Source organism: Phaethon aethereus, assembly GCF_964289735.1.
Source record: "Phaethon aethereus genome assembly, chromosome: 6".
NCBI lineage: Eukaryota > Metazoa > Chordata > Aves > Phaethontiformes > Phaethontidae > Phaethon > Phaethon aethereus.
Genome location: NC_138580.1, coordinates 28,763,350 through 28,778,952, shown reverse-complemented (window position 1 = coordinate 28,778,952; position 15,603 = coordinate 28,763,350). Strand labels below are relative to the sequence as shown.

The following is a 15,603-nucleotide window of genomic DNA, read 5'->3' as shown; positions in this document are numbered from 1 at the left end:
AAATATATTGGAAATGTCTACAGCAAACAGAACATAACACAGCCATTATTCACAGGAATGCCCAAGGCTAACCAGGTTACAGGAATGCTTTCTCACAATGCACTGCCAATAGGACTTCCAGTGTAACGTGGTCCCCTTCTCGTTAACAGAGGTGATTATATCTCTGTTTACCAGCTCACATATGCAAACACTGGTAGAGAGGTGGTCGCTGATCGAATTCAGCCACAAGATGCTGAAGGCTTTTCAGTAAATTGGATCTACTTTGACTAAATTTTATCACTACGTGTGGTGCCTAAAAAAGGGAACCCAACACATGCAGTGAAGCAGCTGATTATTTTTTTTAAATGGCTACTAAGTAAGGAAACAGCCATTGTCAGTTAATAGAAAAAACGGTAACATCAGAATTTGCTGGTATAATGGTCACGTAGAGCCAGTGATTTGGCCTCTGACAGAACCTGCAACAGTTTTGCCTGCATTATTAGAGGTACCTCTTACACTAACTATGAAGTTCGGCTCCAAAACAAAAAACAGCAAGAAAAAAGCCTGAAAATTCATTAAGTTTAGCAAGATTACAACAGTATTAAACAGTTTGATCACTAAATTGTAGCTTGTATCTTTGAGTATTAACTCACATGTTTATCTAAAACCATCACTTAAGAAGTATGATTCACACCCGTTGTTTAAAAACTAGCTTTTTTTCCTTCCCAATTAAAAGAAACTCCTTCCCACAAAGCCTCTTCTATCAAATTTTTTTCACCCCAGGTTGCAGAAAAACATTTCATTAACAAAAAATAGTATGAAACTTATCACACACAAGATGTTTCAAAACTGAAATAACAACAGTTTGCAGAATGTTAATAGTCCACTACAACCTATTTCAAAACAACTACTGTCTGCAACATGGTACGTGGAGCTAAGACCGGCACTGTCAATTCTGCTTATGAACACTAACATCCCGGATTTCACTATACCATCAAGTTGGGGGGTTTTGTTTGCTCTAAAATCCCTATTGATAAACCAAACAGTTAATCTCTAAACAGACAATGCATAAAAGGGATCATTTCAAGCCAGAAAAATGGAAGACACTTATAATCACCACAGCATTCACATTTGAATGACAGCTAAACATAAAGACACATCAAGCATTCAGCCATCTGGAAAGAAGCCGGTATTTTTTTTCATATTGTCTATTCTCAAACCTTTACGGCAAGGGTCAGAGGTTGACCAAGACTTCCATTTAGTGAGATGCTCATTTCATATCTACAGCCATTAATGAAGTGCAATATGAACAATAAGCCAGACTCCTCCACTTCCGCTGAATTCAAAAGATGGTTGTTTGTCTTGGTATGACACAATGTGTGCATATTGCCAGATGTACGTTACATTTGAAACATCTGAAGTTACCAAACAGACCTACCTAGTGTTGTCCTAATGTCTTTGAATATGGCTTATTTAGTAAAATGATGATAGTAATGAATATTTATTTTGTTCTTCCAGATAAGAAAGAATATGATGGTAACATAAATAACTGCAAAATTCATGATATATTAAAAACCACAACTAAAGTAAGTATTCAGCCTCAGAGTTAAATGGCAGTGAACATTGCTGCAGGAAAACAAAGAAACACATTGCAAGTGCAGCTAGCAGACACCTGGGATGAGGAGAGTGAGGAAAATGACAACAGTCCAACTTCTGCACTACATTTTTAATACTACACGAAAGGTCTAATAAGAAAAAGCACACTGTATGTACAAAAGCAAACCACCTACTCCTTTCAGTTCCTGACTTGCTGCACTTACTCCTCCATAATACACAAAATCTAATTTAAATGGAAGATTGCCTAAACCAACATTTTTCCAGACTCAAGGGTTAAAGGGTCAATACTGGCACACTCCCATTTGATCCATCTTACTTCAGGTGGAAGTATGTGAAAAGGATAGGGGTTTAGAGCAATTTTGTTCTGTTGACAGTTTTGAAAAATAAGTGGATTGAATATGACAGTAATCATAAGGAGGAAAAAACCCTCAGAAGTAATAGATTTAAAATGCACAGACCATGAGTGTTCTTTCAAGCATTCATGAGTTATGTTGAGTATTTCAAGCAAAAATTAATTCTTAATTTTGCTATTTGTAAAGCCATTGGAGTGGTTTCTATGCGGGTTTTTCAGGTAAAGTTAGTATCTCCCATCAGTCAGCAGCAGAATGAGAGCTATCCAAATAACTGTTCCTGAAACATTAACACAGAAGACTTCTCTGGATTTTCGAATGCTAATCTTCTTGCCTAACATAGAGGAGTCATCATTTATCGTCGACAGGACAGACCCTAATGTTAGATTATACTTCCCCCTCCTGCAAACATCTACTTCCCCCCACACACACCCCAAAAAATTTATCTTTTTCACAGCAGTCTAAACACCTGCATCATGACTATTATGCAAACATTGGTCTTTCTCTAGCCACAATGTCAAAATGTCAATGAACCTTCTCCTTCTTCTTGCCCAACCCAACTATTTCAGGTTTCCAACTCTTCAGGGAGTCTTCTTCTTGTAGCTTATAATGCCAGGAACTCCTGAAACATTTGTTCAGAATACATTCCTTACAGCCAACAGGGGAAAATGAATTGTGAATTGGCAGCAGCTAGGTTTTTCAAATGAACCTAATTCTGTGGGAACTGAGCATGTTAACACCCTTCAGTCCTTGAAAAATTTCAGCAAGTCTTTTCCCCCCACACAAGACATGGGAAGATTCCATTCAAGGGAGCAATCTCCTTTCCAATCTTCTACTCTTTGGTCAGACGAAGAACAGGCTGAGGTGCCAGAGGCAGAAGATGACAGCCAAATTTCCAACATCAACTAAAAAAACCCCAGATGCCGTATTTGTTAAATAAGGCAACTGCTAGAAACAGACGTCTGAAAAATAAGCCAATAAAGTAAATTTGATGTTAGTATACTGTTGTAACCTATCCTACAGAATGGGAAGAACAAGGTGGGGACATCCTAGAGGAAAAGACAAAGACAATTTCTACAGAAAATCTCAGTAGAGTGAGTAACCTAAAGAAAATACAATTGAAGTCAATGAGTCAAAGCAAAGTATGCCACATTTTTGGCACACGAAGAGTAGGCCAGGTATTTCCTCAAATTTGAAAGTCCTTATTCAGTCTGACATAAATCATCTTGTAAAAATAATCCAATAGATTGCTCACAACCCCTTACTGTAGCCAATTATTTTATTTATTAGAAAAAGACATTATACTTTAAACAAAAAAAATCACTGTTAGAGCAAACAACCTTTTAACTCAATGTGAGTGGAAGGAATGTGGTTTGGAGGTAAACTGCATTTTCATAGTATTCACAATACATTATTGCAGCAATCAAACGTCTATATATCTGCCTCATTTTTTTCCTGCAATCTTAACTAATACTGATTTTTTTTTCTAAATGCAAGCCCTCCAGAGTCTTTACTCATCAAAAATCTTCCTGTATGACTTCTGGCTTCCATACAGGCTTTCATGTAGACTAATTCACAGTTCAAGTAAAAAGCAAGATAATTAATAAGGACTTCTTTAAAAAGATAACTTAAGTACTGAATAGAAGACTTCAAGATTATTTATTTTAAAAGCAGAAGCTTGTTTCATTTAAAAAAAAAGTACGTGTGAGATGCAGTACAATCATCCAATTCACTGATGACAAAGTATGACACAGGCTACAGGATCAGAGGAAGTTACCCACTTCATTCTGTCCTGGATAGACTGAGGAACAGCTTTCATTACACAACTGCATAGGCCTTACTACCCAGGAAAGGGAAAAGGTATGACTAAGCCTTCCATGGCTTCAACTGCTGCAAAACAGCAACCTCACCTTGATAAGACTTGCAGAACCCCTGAATTACTTCTTTTTTTAGAACAGCCACAGACACACTGTCACAAGTAGCCTTGTTTATTGCTTCCCCTGCTTCTGCACTACTGTATTTCTGTCCCACCTTTGTGGTGTTTAACATCCAGGATAGATCCAACAAAAATTCTAAGATGAGAACTCTCCATCAAAATCCTTACCGAACTAGTTAAGAAAGCCTTATAGAAAAGGTTACAGCTGGCAAAATGAGAATTTCAATAGCTGCTCAACCAGGGATCCACAGGAAGGACATTCTGCAACTGACCTCCAGGCAAGAGTTGCCAGGTTAGGCAGCACAAGTCATTCTGACAAGCTGTGGAGGAGGAAGTTAGTTGAGTTCCAGGTCACATACTATCTTCCTTATTCATAAAACTCAACACTTACAAAAGCTCTGTATCAAAATAAGTCTACAGCCAACACTTCCACTAACAGCAAAGTCTTAAGCCTTAAGTTTGCAGTCTGGTTTAACTTCTGGCTCATGCTCAGAAATAAAAAAGTTGGCAAGCAGATAATGTTAGTGGAAAGCTTTGTAACACTCAAAATACTATCCATCAAATTCATCACCAAATGAGTATCACAGGGGATTATTAAAAAAAAATTACCAGTCAGTTTAGGCAAAGGCCACAGCAGGCAAACTGTGCCACCGAGAACTGGATTTGACAAAAAATGCCTGACTACAGGAACTGAAGTGAATGGTACCTACATTCAGTAGTAGTCAAGACTCCTTAAAACATAGAAAAATAGTAGAATTATACCCCAACTCCTCTACATGAAATTCTGGCCTTATCACCATTAATGACATCTATCACTGAAAGAGTAACGAAAAAAGAAAAAAGACTAGGAAAGACTGTATGCCTTCAAAACTTCTAGTTTGAAGAGAAACATAAATAAGGAGCAACCTCTATACAGACATCACCAGCATTTATAAAGATGCACTTAATTTAAGTCTGTCTGCCCCACAGGTACATCAGCCAAGAGAACAGCTGCAGAACAGGTACATGCATCTTTTCAAGCACTCACCTTCTGTAGCAGCTGAAGATCACACATCTACTTACTGGAAGGACAGAACCTTGTAATGGTAGCTTTCAGAGAAATGTGAAAACCCTAACTACTTTACCACTACCTTTCACAGATAATGGGAAGGCATAAATCCATGCCCAAATTAAAAGAACTAATCCTCAACTGTAAGACGGTCTACAGCTGGGTGCTCAAGGTCCATTCCAGAGTTTGGACACAGGACAAATCCACCACATACAGGGGATTAACCCATCAGGATTTATGACCTGTCTCTCCTTCAAAGGTCCACACAGAGACATGCTGGATTCTAACCTCTTTGGAGCTGGAACACTGACATCCAAATTAAAAGAAACAGGAGATAATTATATAAAGTAATTTTTTCTCCTCTCAGAAAATCTGTAACTTTGATATTCAGCTGTTGATGGATGTGATGAGAATGAGACAGTATCTTTATAACAATCTGAAGGTCTTCTAATGTTTTAGGGAAGACAGGAAAGATGGAATGAACAGAGGAAGTGAATGGTCAAAGAAAAAAATAAAGCCATAAAATTTTCCAGAAATGCAGGTCTCCGAGCTTCTTTGGATTGTATTATATTCTCCTTTATTCTAAGTACTCTCTTCCTCCACTGATTGAGAAATCACTGCATTTTTGTAAAGGAAAATTATAGAGAGAGTACATGACAAGATTCATCAACAGTTAGTATTTGTTTGGGAATCTGGAAAACATTTTATCAGATAAGCTGTACTGCAAAGCCATTTAACTCAATGGAGCCACATCTTTGAAGCTGAATTCCTAGCTAGAAAGAAAAAAAAAAGGGAGCCCAGAGCCAGCCATTAGCCTCTACCCATCAGACTGAATTCTGTGAGTCCAAATATCGGTCTTCGTTACACTACAATCATTCATCTTCCTCCCAATCTACCATTCATACAAATGGTATCTTTATTACCAGCTGTAAGAAGCTCATTCAAGCATTCTGTATTTTCTTTTTCATACAGATAATAACCAATAAAGAAAAGCATTGAAGTAAGAGGTCTCACTGGCAATAAATGCTGCCAGTACATCCTCATGAAACCAACAAGCAAGTTCTCTAAACCTCCCAATTCAGGAGCACTCCCAAGAGCAAAACCAAGCACTAGAGTAGTGCTATGGCACCTGCCACAACAAAGTCATCAGTTCTGAATGCATGGCATAAAAATTACAGGTTTACACTGGAAAGCAGGACGGATTTTGATGACATTAAAACATTACAACAGTTCACTTAATGGAGGTTTCTACAGCACAACCGCTAGGCATAGAAAAAACATTTGTAGAACCAAGTCTTACATATTTCCTCTTCAACGTGAGAATAACAGTCCAAAAAAGAGTCCTATCCAGTACAATCAGTAATTTCTTATAATACAAGGTTTTCTTTACAAATAAGTTATTGAAGTAAACTTACCTAAGAAATAAATGTACTGATAAGACCTACAGAACTACCACAACAACATATAACCTGAGGGGAACAAAAAACGCTTTTATTAAGGAAGATACTATGGAAGTACTACATGAACTTTTGGACAAAAGTCTTTGTAACATGCCGCTTTTCTAAATTTTTCATATGAAGCAGCTTTCTCAGCTTACCTATGTATCCAGGGCACTGTCTGGTCAGTAGACTTTAGAAGTCCATTTCTATCAACAAGTCATTCACATAAGCCCATCATTTCTGTTAGTCAGTTCCCTGACATAAAATGGGTGTATCTTTATGCATAAGCAAGACTCAAGAATGAAATATAAAAATACAAAGCAGAATCTGTTTTCAATGATACTAATTGCTCAAGATCTTTAGCATTATCATATTCATTAAGGATGGAACACAGGCATCTTAACAGGGGGCTAGAGGGAGTTTTCAACAACGAAGCAATAGGTCTTCACGCCTAGGAGAGCTGCAGTTGTGACATTAGCATCATTAGGAAAGCCTAAAGAATGTTCTGCTCAATGGGGGAGGAAATCTGCTGCTTCAGTAGCAGGATGCGAGACTGCACACAGCATGGCGTGATTCAACTGACCTATCATACTGAATAAGTAAAGAGGAAAGTATAATCACATAACATAAACCGTTACTCACAAATAACTGCAGCTGTTAAAAGCAAAAACATTAAGTTTTTAAGAAAACACCAGTAGAACACAACACCTCATTTTCAAATACTTAGAAATAAAATATTAAAGCTGCATTTTACGCAGCAAGCAAAAGCACCTCCCAGTTCCATCCTATGCCAGAAGGAATTTTTTTTTAACATTAAGACTACCATACTACATGGTGCTTCCCAAACTGGAAATACACGAAAAATACCACTTGCAGTTTAAATTCCTTCTTCACGAATTCATACTACTCAGAGTTCATCTTCAACTGGACAAAGAGCAGCCACTACTGAGAATTCTGTACTGCTCTTCAGTGGTTTCCTTCTACAACTGTTTTAACTGTTTAAAAAAAAAAAATCTTTGCCATCTCTCAAATGATAACAACTGAATAATGCTCAGAACTTGATAAATATGATCTGAGAGACAAAAATTAAAACTCTGTATTATCACATACACTGAAGTCTGACCTGCAGTATTTCCAGGATGAATTATTCTCATTTTACCTACTCAATTTCCACCAGTTTTATCCAGCTCTACCCTTCAACTGAGCTCCCCTGAAACACATTAACATCAGGTAACTTAATACTCAGCCAAAGGCCCAAGTTACTGGCAGTAGTCTACTTCTTAAAAAGAACAAAGAGATCAAAAATTTTCTTTTTCAGGTTACATAAGTACATAATATCCTATAAAACATTTTGTATGGCAAGTCTGACTACATCCAATGTCAGTTTTTCTGTTTGGATTATAAACACCTGTTAGAAAGAGAAAAGAAGACTGGAAATCTGCCAAAATGTCATTACATCAACACCAGTGGCTACAATGCAGCACAGCAGCAGACATTCTATACAAAAGTGATACAAAGGCAGGTACTTTTTAACTCTCAGTTTTCTAGGATCACAGCAAAAGGGGTCCTAAAAAATCCTTTGACATACCCAAAATTCTGCCACTTGAAAGCTATTTGCAGTCTCAATGAAATATCACCAGTGTTATCAACTCAATAATGGAGTTTGTTTTATATAGAATGTTTTAAAACCTTTGTCTCCTTCCCTCTTCTTTACTCTCCTACTTACATGGACTGTCTTCCTATATACGAGTTGGTTACCAATAAACTCATACAACATTAATAGAAAAACAGTGTATCAAGCTATATTCTCCTTTTTAGTATGGTATCATAGTGGAGAAATCTGAAGGCTGAATGCAGAAGTGATAACCAACGTGTTCACTGAAATACATCAGCTTCCAAGTCAATGTAAAAGCTCACTAACATACTGTAGGTGACTGGGCAATACTAAGACAAATATGGGAATGAATAGTTAAAACATTGCCTAGCAAAAAAAAAAAAGTACTTAGAAACAGAGCTTACAATTGTTTTGGTAAAACAAAGATTACGGATTAACCCCATCCCTACTAGAACATAAAATAAAATAAACTAAGACAAACTGTGATGGGGTGGGGGGAAAAAATTAAAAAAAACACCTAGAGACCAGGTCCAAGTCAAAAGTGGCACACAAATAAAACTGTATTACTCTGCCTTTGTAAAGGACTAAATACTTATGTTTTGCCCAAAGTAAAAAAGAGTTCATAACAAAGGTTTTCTTTCAAAACTTTCCACATGCATCTTCTTAAGAGATCTGTGATGTTTTTGCAAACATTTTTCATAAGCATAAAGTTTGACTAAAAATAAATTGTCATTTTCCCTACCCCCAATGTTTTTAGAGAAACTACAAGAACATTCAGTACTCCTTCTGCTTGCTGGCTGATTTACAACAGCAACACATAATTCCAGAAAACTAATTGTCATGTTGTAGGGCAAGAAAGAACAGAAAGAAAGGGGAAAACTATTTTATTAACAGGAATCAGAAAATTATATAGCATTAGCTCTTTAAATGCACCTAATTTGGGAAAGATTGTTAACACAACCCAAACAACCCACTATTTTAAGTCTAATAAAAAACGCACCATTCTTGAATCAACTTAGTCACTATATTACTGCTTCCTACTCAGTCCGACTGCCAATCAAAAACCATTACCATTCCCTAATCAGCTGTTGGCTTCCATACATTCTCATCAGTGGAAACACAAACTCTAGTGCCCATAACAACTGAAGATCGTGTCCCTGCAAGATAGTTCAACTAGTATTTGTCTGTGTCAGCACTCCCAAAGAGAGGCCCACAAAGGCTGTGACAGTGAGCCACTCAAGAATTTAACTGTGCTTAAAAGGACAAATTCTAAACTGTTATTTAAACAACAAACTTCAGTGCTTATTAATTTTGCTACACGGCTTCCATGTCCTACCCATTCAACTGGCTTCTATGAACAAGACTTCAGACAGCTGAAGTAGTCACAGATTCACAGAATCTTTTAAGTTAGAACTTTAAGATCAAGTTCAACCACTAACCTAACACTGCCAAGTGTGCCACTAGACCATGTCCCTAAGCACATCTATATGTCTTCTAAACATCTCTAAGTGACTCCACCACCTCCCTGGGCAGCCTGTTCCAATGCTTGAAGTGAAGAAATTTTTCTTAATATCCAATCTAATCCTCTCCTGGTGCCATTTCTAGAGGCCATTTCTTCTTGCCCTATTGCTTGTTACTTGGCAGAAGAGACCAACATCCACCCCACCACAAGCCGTTTTCAGGTAGTTGTAGAGAGCAATAAGGTCTCCCCTCAGCCTCCTCTTCTCCAGACTGAACAAACCCAGGTCCCTCAGCCGCTCCTTGTAACACCTGTACTCCAGACTCCCCACCAGCTTCGTTGCCCTTCTCTGGACACACTCCAGCAACTCAATGTCCTTCTTGTGGTAAAGGACCCAAAACTGAACACAGGATTTGAGGCACAGCCTCACCAGTGCTGAATACAGGGGCACGATCACTTCCCTAGTCCTGCTGCCCACACTGTTTCTGATACAAGCCAGGATGTCACTGGCCTTCTTGGCCACCTGGGCACACTGCCAGCTCATATTCAGCGGGCTGTCAACCAGCACCCCCAGATCCTTTTCCAACAGGCAGCTTTCCAGCCAACTCTTCCCCAACTCTGCTGCACAGGGTTCTTGTGACCCAAGGGCAGGACCCAGCACTTAGCCTTGTTGAGTATCACACAATTGGCCTCGGCCCATCAATCCAGCCTGTCCAGATCCCTCTGCAGAGCCCTCCTACCCTCCAGCAGATCAACACTCCCACCCAACTTGGTGTCATCTGCAAACTTACTGAGGGTGTACTTGATCCCTTCATCCCGATCATTGATAAAGGTATGAAACAGAACTGGCCCCAATACTGAACCCTGGCGAGTCACTTCATTGAAGTCATCTAGGTAAGTGTCATGCATGCAAACATGAGTAAATCAATATGATGTAAATCAAGATGATAAACACCACTTCCCCATCTCTTGCTCCTCCAGAGAGATATAGAATATCTGCAGCAGCAAGTTGTTTTTATACGTTTTCCTGGGAAAAGTTTCACTGCAGCTTACAGAAGAGTCATTGTGGATTTCACTTGCTAGTCTCACAGCCATTCTTTTCCCAGGGCATACCGCACTTTCTGTACCAGCAGCATTAGAGGCCTCTGAGTTAGCAAACTAGCATCTCCAGCTGAACCAAGGGCTTCACTACAAAGCTGGTAATTCAAAATGCTTCATGGGAGCATGTCCTAGTTTCAGCCAGGATAGAGCTGGTTTTCTTCACAGAAGCTCGTGTGAGACTGTGTTTTGGATTTGGGATGAGAAACTGTTGATAATGTGCTGATGTTTTGGGTTGTTGCTGAGCAGTCAAGGACAGTCCAGCTTCTTGTGCTGGCTTGCCAGCAAAGAGGCTGGGGATGCACGGGAAGCTGGGAGGGGACGCAGCCGGGACAGCTGACCCAGACTGGCCAAAGAGATATTCCCTACCATACAACATCATGCCCAGTACATAAACTGGAGTTGGCCGGGGGGCAGAAATTGCTGCTCGGGGACGGGCTGTCGATCGCCAGGTGGTGAGCAATTGCTGTATTGGGCATCACTTGTTCTTGTACAGTCCTTTGTTGATATTATCATTGTTGTTTCCTTCTTTCTTTCTGTCCTATTAAACCATGTTTATCTCAACCCACGAGGTTTTTTTCCTAATTCTCTCCCCCGCCCCACTGTGGGAGAGGGAGTGAGTGAGCGGCTGCGTGGTGCTTAGTTGCCGGCTGGGGCTAAACCACGACAGAGCAGCATTTCAAATAGAAGAAGTATGAGCACAACGGTGTGCTTAGCTTGAATGCATTTAGCCCCACATGCACTGAGGAAGTGCTTTCAACAAGGACCAGGCAGACCCAGAAAACACCAGAAGAGTATATGGAACCCTTCAATGCTGACCCAGAACCCCTCTTCCTCCCTCTCTCATCCACATACTCAGGAAAAAAAAAACACCACCAAACAAAAGGTCTCTCACAATTCACTGGAAAACAATCAAGGAGGTACCTTGTCTTGCACCAAAGGGGTATGCCTTACAGCCACAGAGAAACAAATGCAGTAACAACAGGCACAGCAACTGAAGTATTTTGCAGTACATCTGCTCTCACTCAAGCAAAGAATCCTAAATACAACAGATGACATGCAAGTGCTCCCCAAGGCGCTAAAAATACCAAGTTTCAAAATTACTATGGGACTGGGCTGACAATATAAGGAATCATTAATCCTACCATATCTACCTGTCAGCAGGAAGCCACAACACACACACGTTACTGAACAGCAACAAAAGCAGATCCCAAGTCACAAAAAAGTTCCAAGCTTCATTTCACTGAAACACATGCTACCTTCTGAGATGCCTGTCACTTCTCTGAAAATTTATTTACATTTTTTCACAAAGCAGCTGATCAACAAAATGTTTTCTTAAACGTCTAAGACTATTCACATCATGAAAACCCAGAACACAGAAATCTTAACTGATACTGTAATACAGACAGTAGTTCATAAGCCCAGACAGTTATTTGTATCCTCCACCAAAGACCATTGAGAACTGCAACTGTACCTCTAAATCCCACTGCTAAACTCAGTACCATCAAAAAATAATCACTGTCTGATTTTTCAGCTGAAACTGGCCCAGTGTTTTGTTTCAGTTAACAGTGCAATTGAGCCTTCATGGCCAAACCTTGCCAATGCAGCCCAGCCAAGAAACCAAATCAAACTTGCTGAGAAAATGCAGCAGGCTACAATAAGCAACTGCCTGCAGAGTTCTCAGCTATTTACCAAAAGTCTCACAGAAATGAGCAACTGAGTCATTTACTGCATCAACTGTCCTCTCATTAAAAGAAGTGCTGCATACTTTAAACCAACTTAAAATTTTGCTTTTTATACACAGAAATTAAAACATTTTACAACATACATTAATTAATATTCTAATCTCTTATCTTCCCCTTTACTAGACAAGTGACTGCAGTGTTAATAGCAAAACTAGGTTTCCAGAACAACCCCCAAAACACAGAGCCTCTCACACACATTTTTGTGGTATTTGACAGTATCATAACCAATTTCACAAAGCTAGCTACCTTTTCCATTTTTCCATTCTGCAACAATGAAAGATATTCCTTGTATCAATTTTCCTCCCCTCTCCAAATACTTCAGGCACTTTAACAATATCATTTTCCACCTCGTTCTTTTAAAAGGTTTTAACACTTAAAAAAAAAATTACGTAAAGAACACTTAATACGCCAACAGAAAAAGTAGCATTCTGCCACAGGAAGTATTCCAAACATTCTAAATATTTTGAAAAGAAAAACAAATCCTCAATTATCTTTAACACAAACCTGTTTACTTGCTCACACCGCAGATATTTTAGCTGCTGGTTATCTGGAGATAATCCCATTCTCTCTAAGATTCTACATTTTTGTAAGAAAGTTAATTTTAGAAAGAGCCGATAGAAGGAAAATGGCAAAACACTCAATCCATCCATGTTAGACTGGACAATAACTCTCCACAAGGTAATAAAATTAACTGTTTGTGACTTCTGTATGATCTGTTTTACCAACTCCAAATTTTTCCTCAGAAAAGAGCACTAACTTTGATGCTTGACAAGATGAGAAGAAATTTATCTGTTTATCTTTTTGGCTAGTTCCACTGCAAATCATCTAGACTGAAAACTAACTAATCAAAGTACTGTAAAAGAACTGGTTACATTTCCATTGAACAGGGGAGAGAGGGTGCAGAAGTCCTAAAACTTTCTTTAGCTACTTAAATGAAAACCTGTTCTGCATTTTTCAGATCCTTAGGTTGCTTCCCCTGTCCTGCCTCTTTACACGTCCTTGTACAAGCTCTGAATCACCATTACTCGAGGTGATCAGCCACATTTGAACAAACTGGCCTGTATCCAGTTTATCTACGATGCAGAATAGGGAACTCAGCACTTCTGTAAGGAAATAGCAAAAAAAAAAGTTTTATTTGCAAAGGCAAGAAACACAGCAGGGTCAGAAACGTGAACTCTGGCTGTCCTACAGGGAAGGTCGGATGATTTTGACCTCACTCTGAAGGCTGCATAGGAGATGACTGCTTAGCATGAAAATAATTTTCTTTAAATATTACCTAACTAGAAAATTGGGTACAAAATCATGAGAAATTAACTGGACTGTAGTACATCTTAAATGTCTGGCATTTATCTGTACCTCTCAAGTTGTTACAATTTCTCTCCTATACATCTCTTACTGAGCCTTCTAGAACAGTCAGGTCCTTACCTAGAAATGCAGATACCGTTCTATACCTTTAGAAAGGAAACAGGAAAAAACCAAAAAGGAGAGAAGGAAAGGTATTTGAAATATTTATGCAAAAGCTTTGTAGGCCACCTTTCAACCATCATCATGAGACCAATTCCAATGTCATAACAAGCACAAACCAAAGCTGAAATAAAATTTTAAATTTTTAAATTCAACTCAGCTGAAAGTAATTCTGTTTCTGATAAACTCCATGCTTGAGCAGAGACCATATGCCTATTTTAGCACTCTCGACCATACTTCAGTGCAAACGATCTCACTGACTGATGGCTGTCACAGCACCAACACTTTGCAGTTATTACACACACGCAATGTTCATTAGGAAGAAGATTTTCATACAAAATATTTGTCAAGCTCTTTGTATCTTAAGGCAGGTTAAGGCACTACACTTGCTCAGAAAGACTAACATGGTGACGACTATAATCTCTACCACAGAGCAGTATCAGTTGTTCATGATGGATTTAACATATCAATAGTAAGATTCTCTCACAATAAACCTGCAAGAACAAGAATTTTACTACCAGTTTTGCACTCAGGATATCAAACAATTGATTGGGCACAGAAGAAACCAGCACAGGACACAAAACAGACCCCATACTCCACCGGCTGTACTTTTTATTCAGATGTCTTAGAGGATGGATAATCCCACAAACCCTTAATTCACAGCTTGTAACGGGAATCTCTTTCACAAAGCAGCATTTGCAAAGCTAGGCCCTTCATCAATGTTAAACAGTACCCCATTAGCCTTCAGCACCTCCCTCCTGGAGGAAAAAGAAAAAAGTATTTTTATGCGCAATTGGGTACAACCTAAGAAAAACTCGAGCTCCTTTCACGTAAAGAAAGTCACCTACCCATGCAGATAGCACCACACAGCGCAGCTGATGCCAGAAAAAACAAGCTTTAATGGAAATAACATAAGTTATGTTTGAGTGTCTATCAGGTTTGTTAGTCAACATGCACAGCAGTAACATAAGAACCTTAAAACATGTAAAACAAGCCACGCTAGTTTGATAACTGAGCGGAACGCGCTCCCAGCTCGCCAGCATCAGCTGCTCACAGAGTATCTGGCAGGGGGATTCACAGCACGGGCCCCCGCGAGACGGGCGCCACTAGGCCCTTGCCCCGTGGGCCCCACGGCCGCGGGGCCTGGCAGCCCACCTCTCAGCGCCGCCGGCGCCCCCTCCAGCCCACCCCTACCGCCAGCCGCTAACCCGCCCCCAGCCGCCCCTCGCGCCGGCCCCGGGCCTTTCCCCAGGCCACCCCTGGCGCCGGCCGTTGCCCGCCGCCCCTCTCGCGCCGGCCGTTAACCGCCGCCCCGCCATCCCCCCGCTCCCGCCGGCCGTCGCCCCCCCTTCCCGGCCGCCTCTCACACCCCGCAGGCGGGCTCCGCACGCGGCCCGGCCCGGCCCCCCGGCAGGCAGGCGCGGCCCCGCGCCCTCACCTTCTCCTGGGCCTTGCGGTAGCGCTGCAGGGCCTGCTGGGTCAAGTCCCGCACGCGGAGCTGCCCGTCCTTGCAGGGCACCACGATCCCCGTCCGCCCGAAGCACACGGTCACTTTCATCTCAGCGGACCGCCATGCCCTGCCCGCCGAGAAACGGCGCCCGCCGCCGCCGCGCGGCCCGGCCCGGCCGGGGGGGCGGCGCAGGTGCGGGAGGCCCGGCGGCGCCGGCAGGTGCCTGTCCCTGAGCCCGCGGCGCGACGGGGGCGGGCCGGCAGGTGCGCGCGGAGCCCCGGGGGCTGCGCCTCAGCGCGCGCGGGCAGCGCCGGGAGCGAGGCCGCGGCCGGCGGCCTCCTTCCGCCGCGGCGGGCCGCTGTGCCCGCCCCGCCCCGCCCGGCTCTCCGGGGAGGCGCGGGCC

At 41.1% G+C, this 15,603-nt stretch overlaps 1 protein-coding gene across 1 annotated transcript in view; it reads right to left on the bottom strand.

Annotated features, from left to right (window-relative positions):
* PARD3B (par-3 family cell polarity regulator beta) overlaps window positions 1–15,308 on the bottom strand; it is a gene marked incomplete at both ends in the record, with an annotated part of 412,476 nt that extends 397,168 nt beyond the window's left edge. The window contains one exon of the mRNA XM_082001608.1: window positions 15,189–15,308. Within this exon, the coding sequence (XP_081857734.1) occupies window positions 15,189–15,308 (120 nt within the window). The remainder of the gene's footprint in view (window positions 1–15,188) is intronic.
* Between the last annotated feature and the right edge of the window lie 295 nt (window positions 15,309–15,603).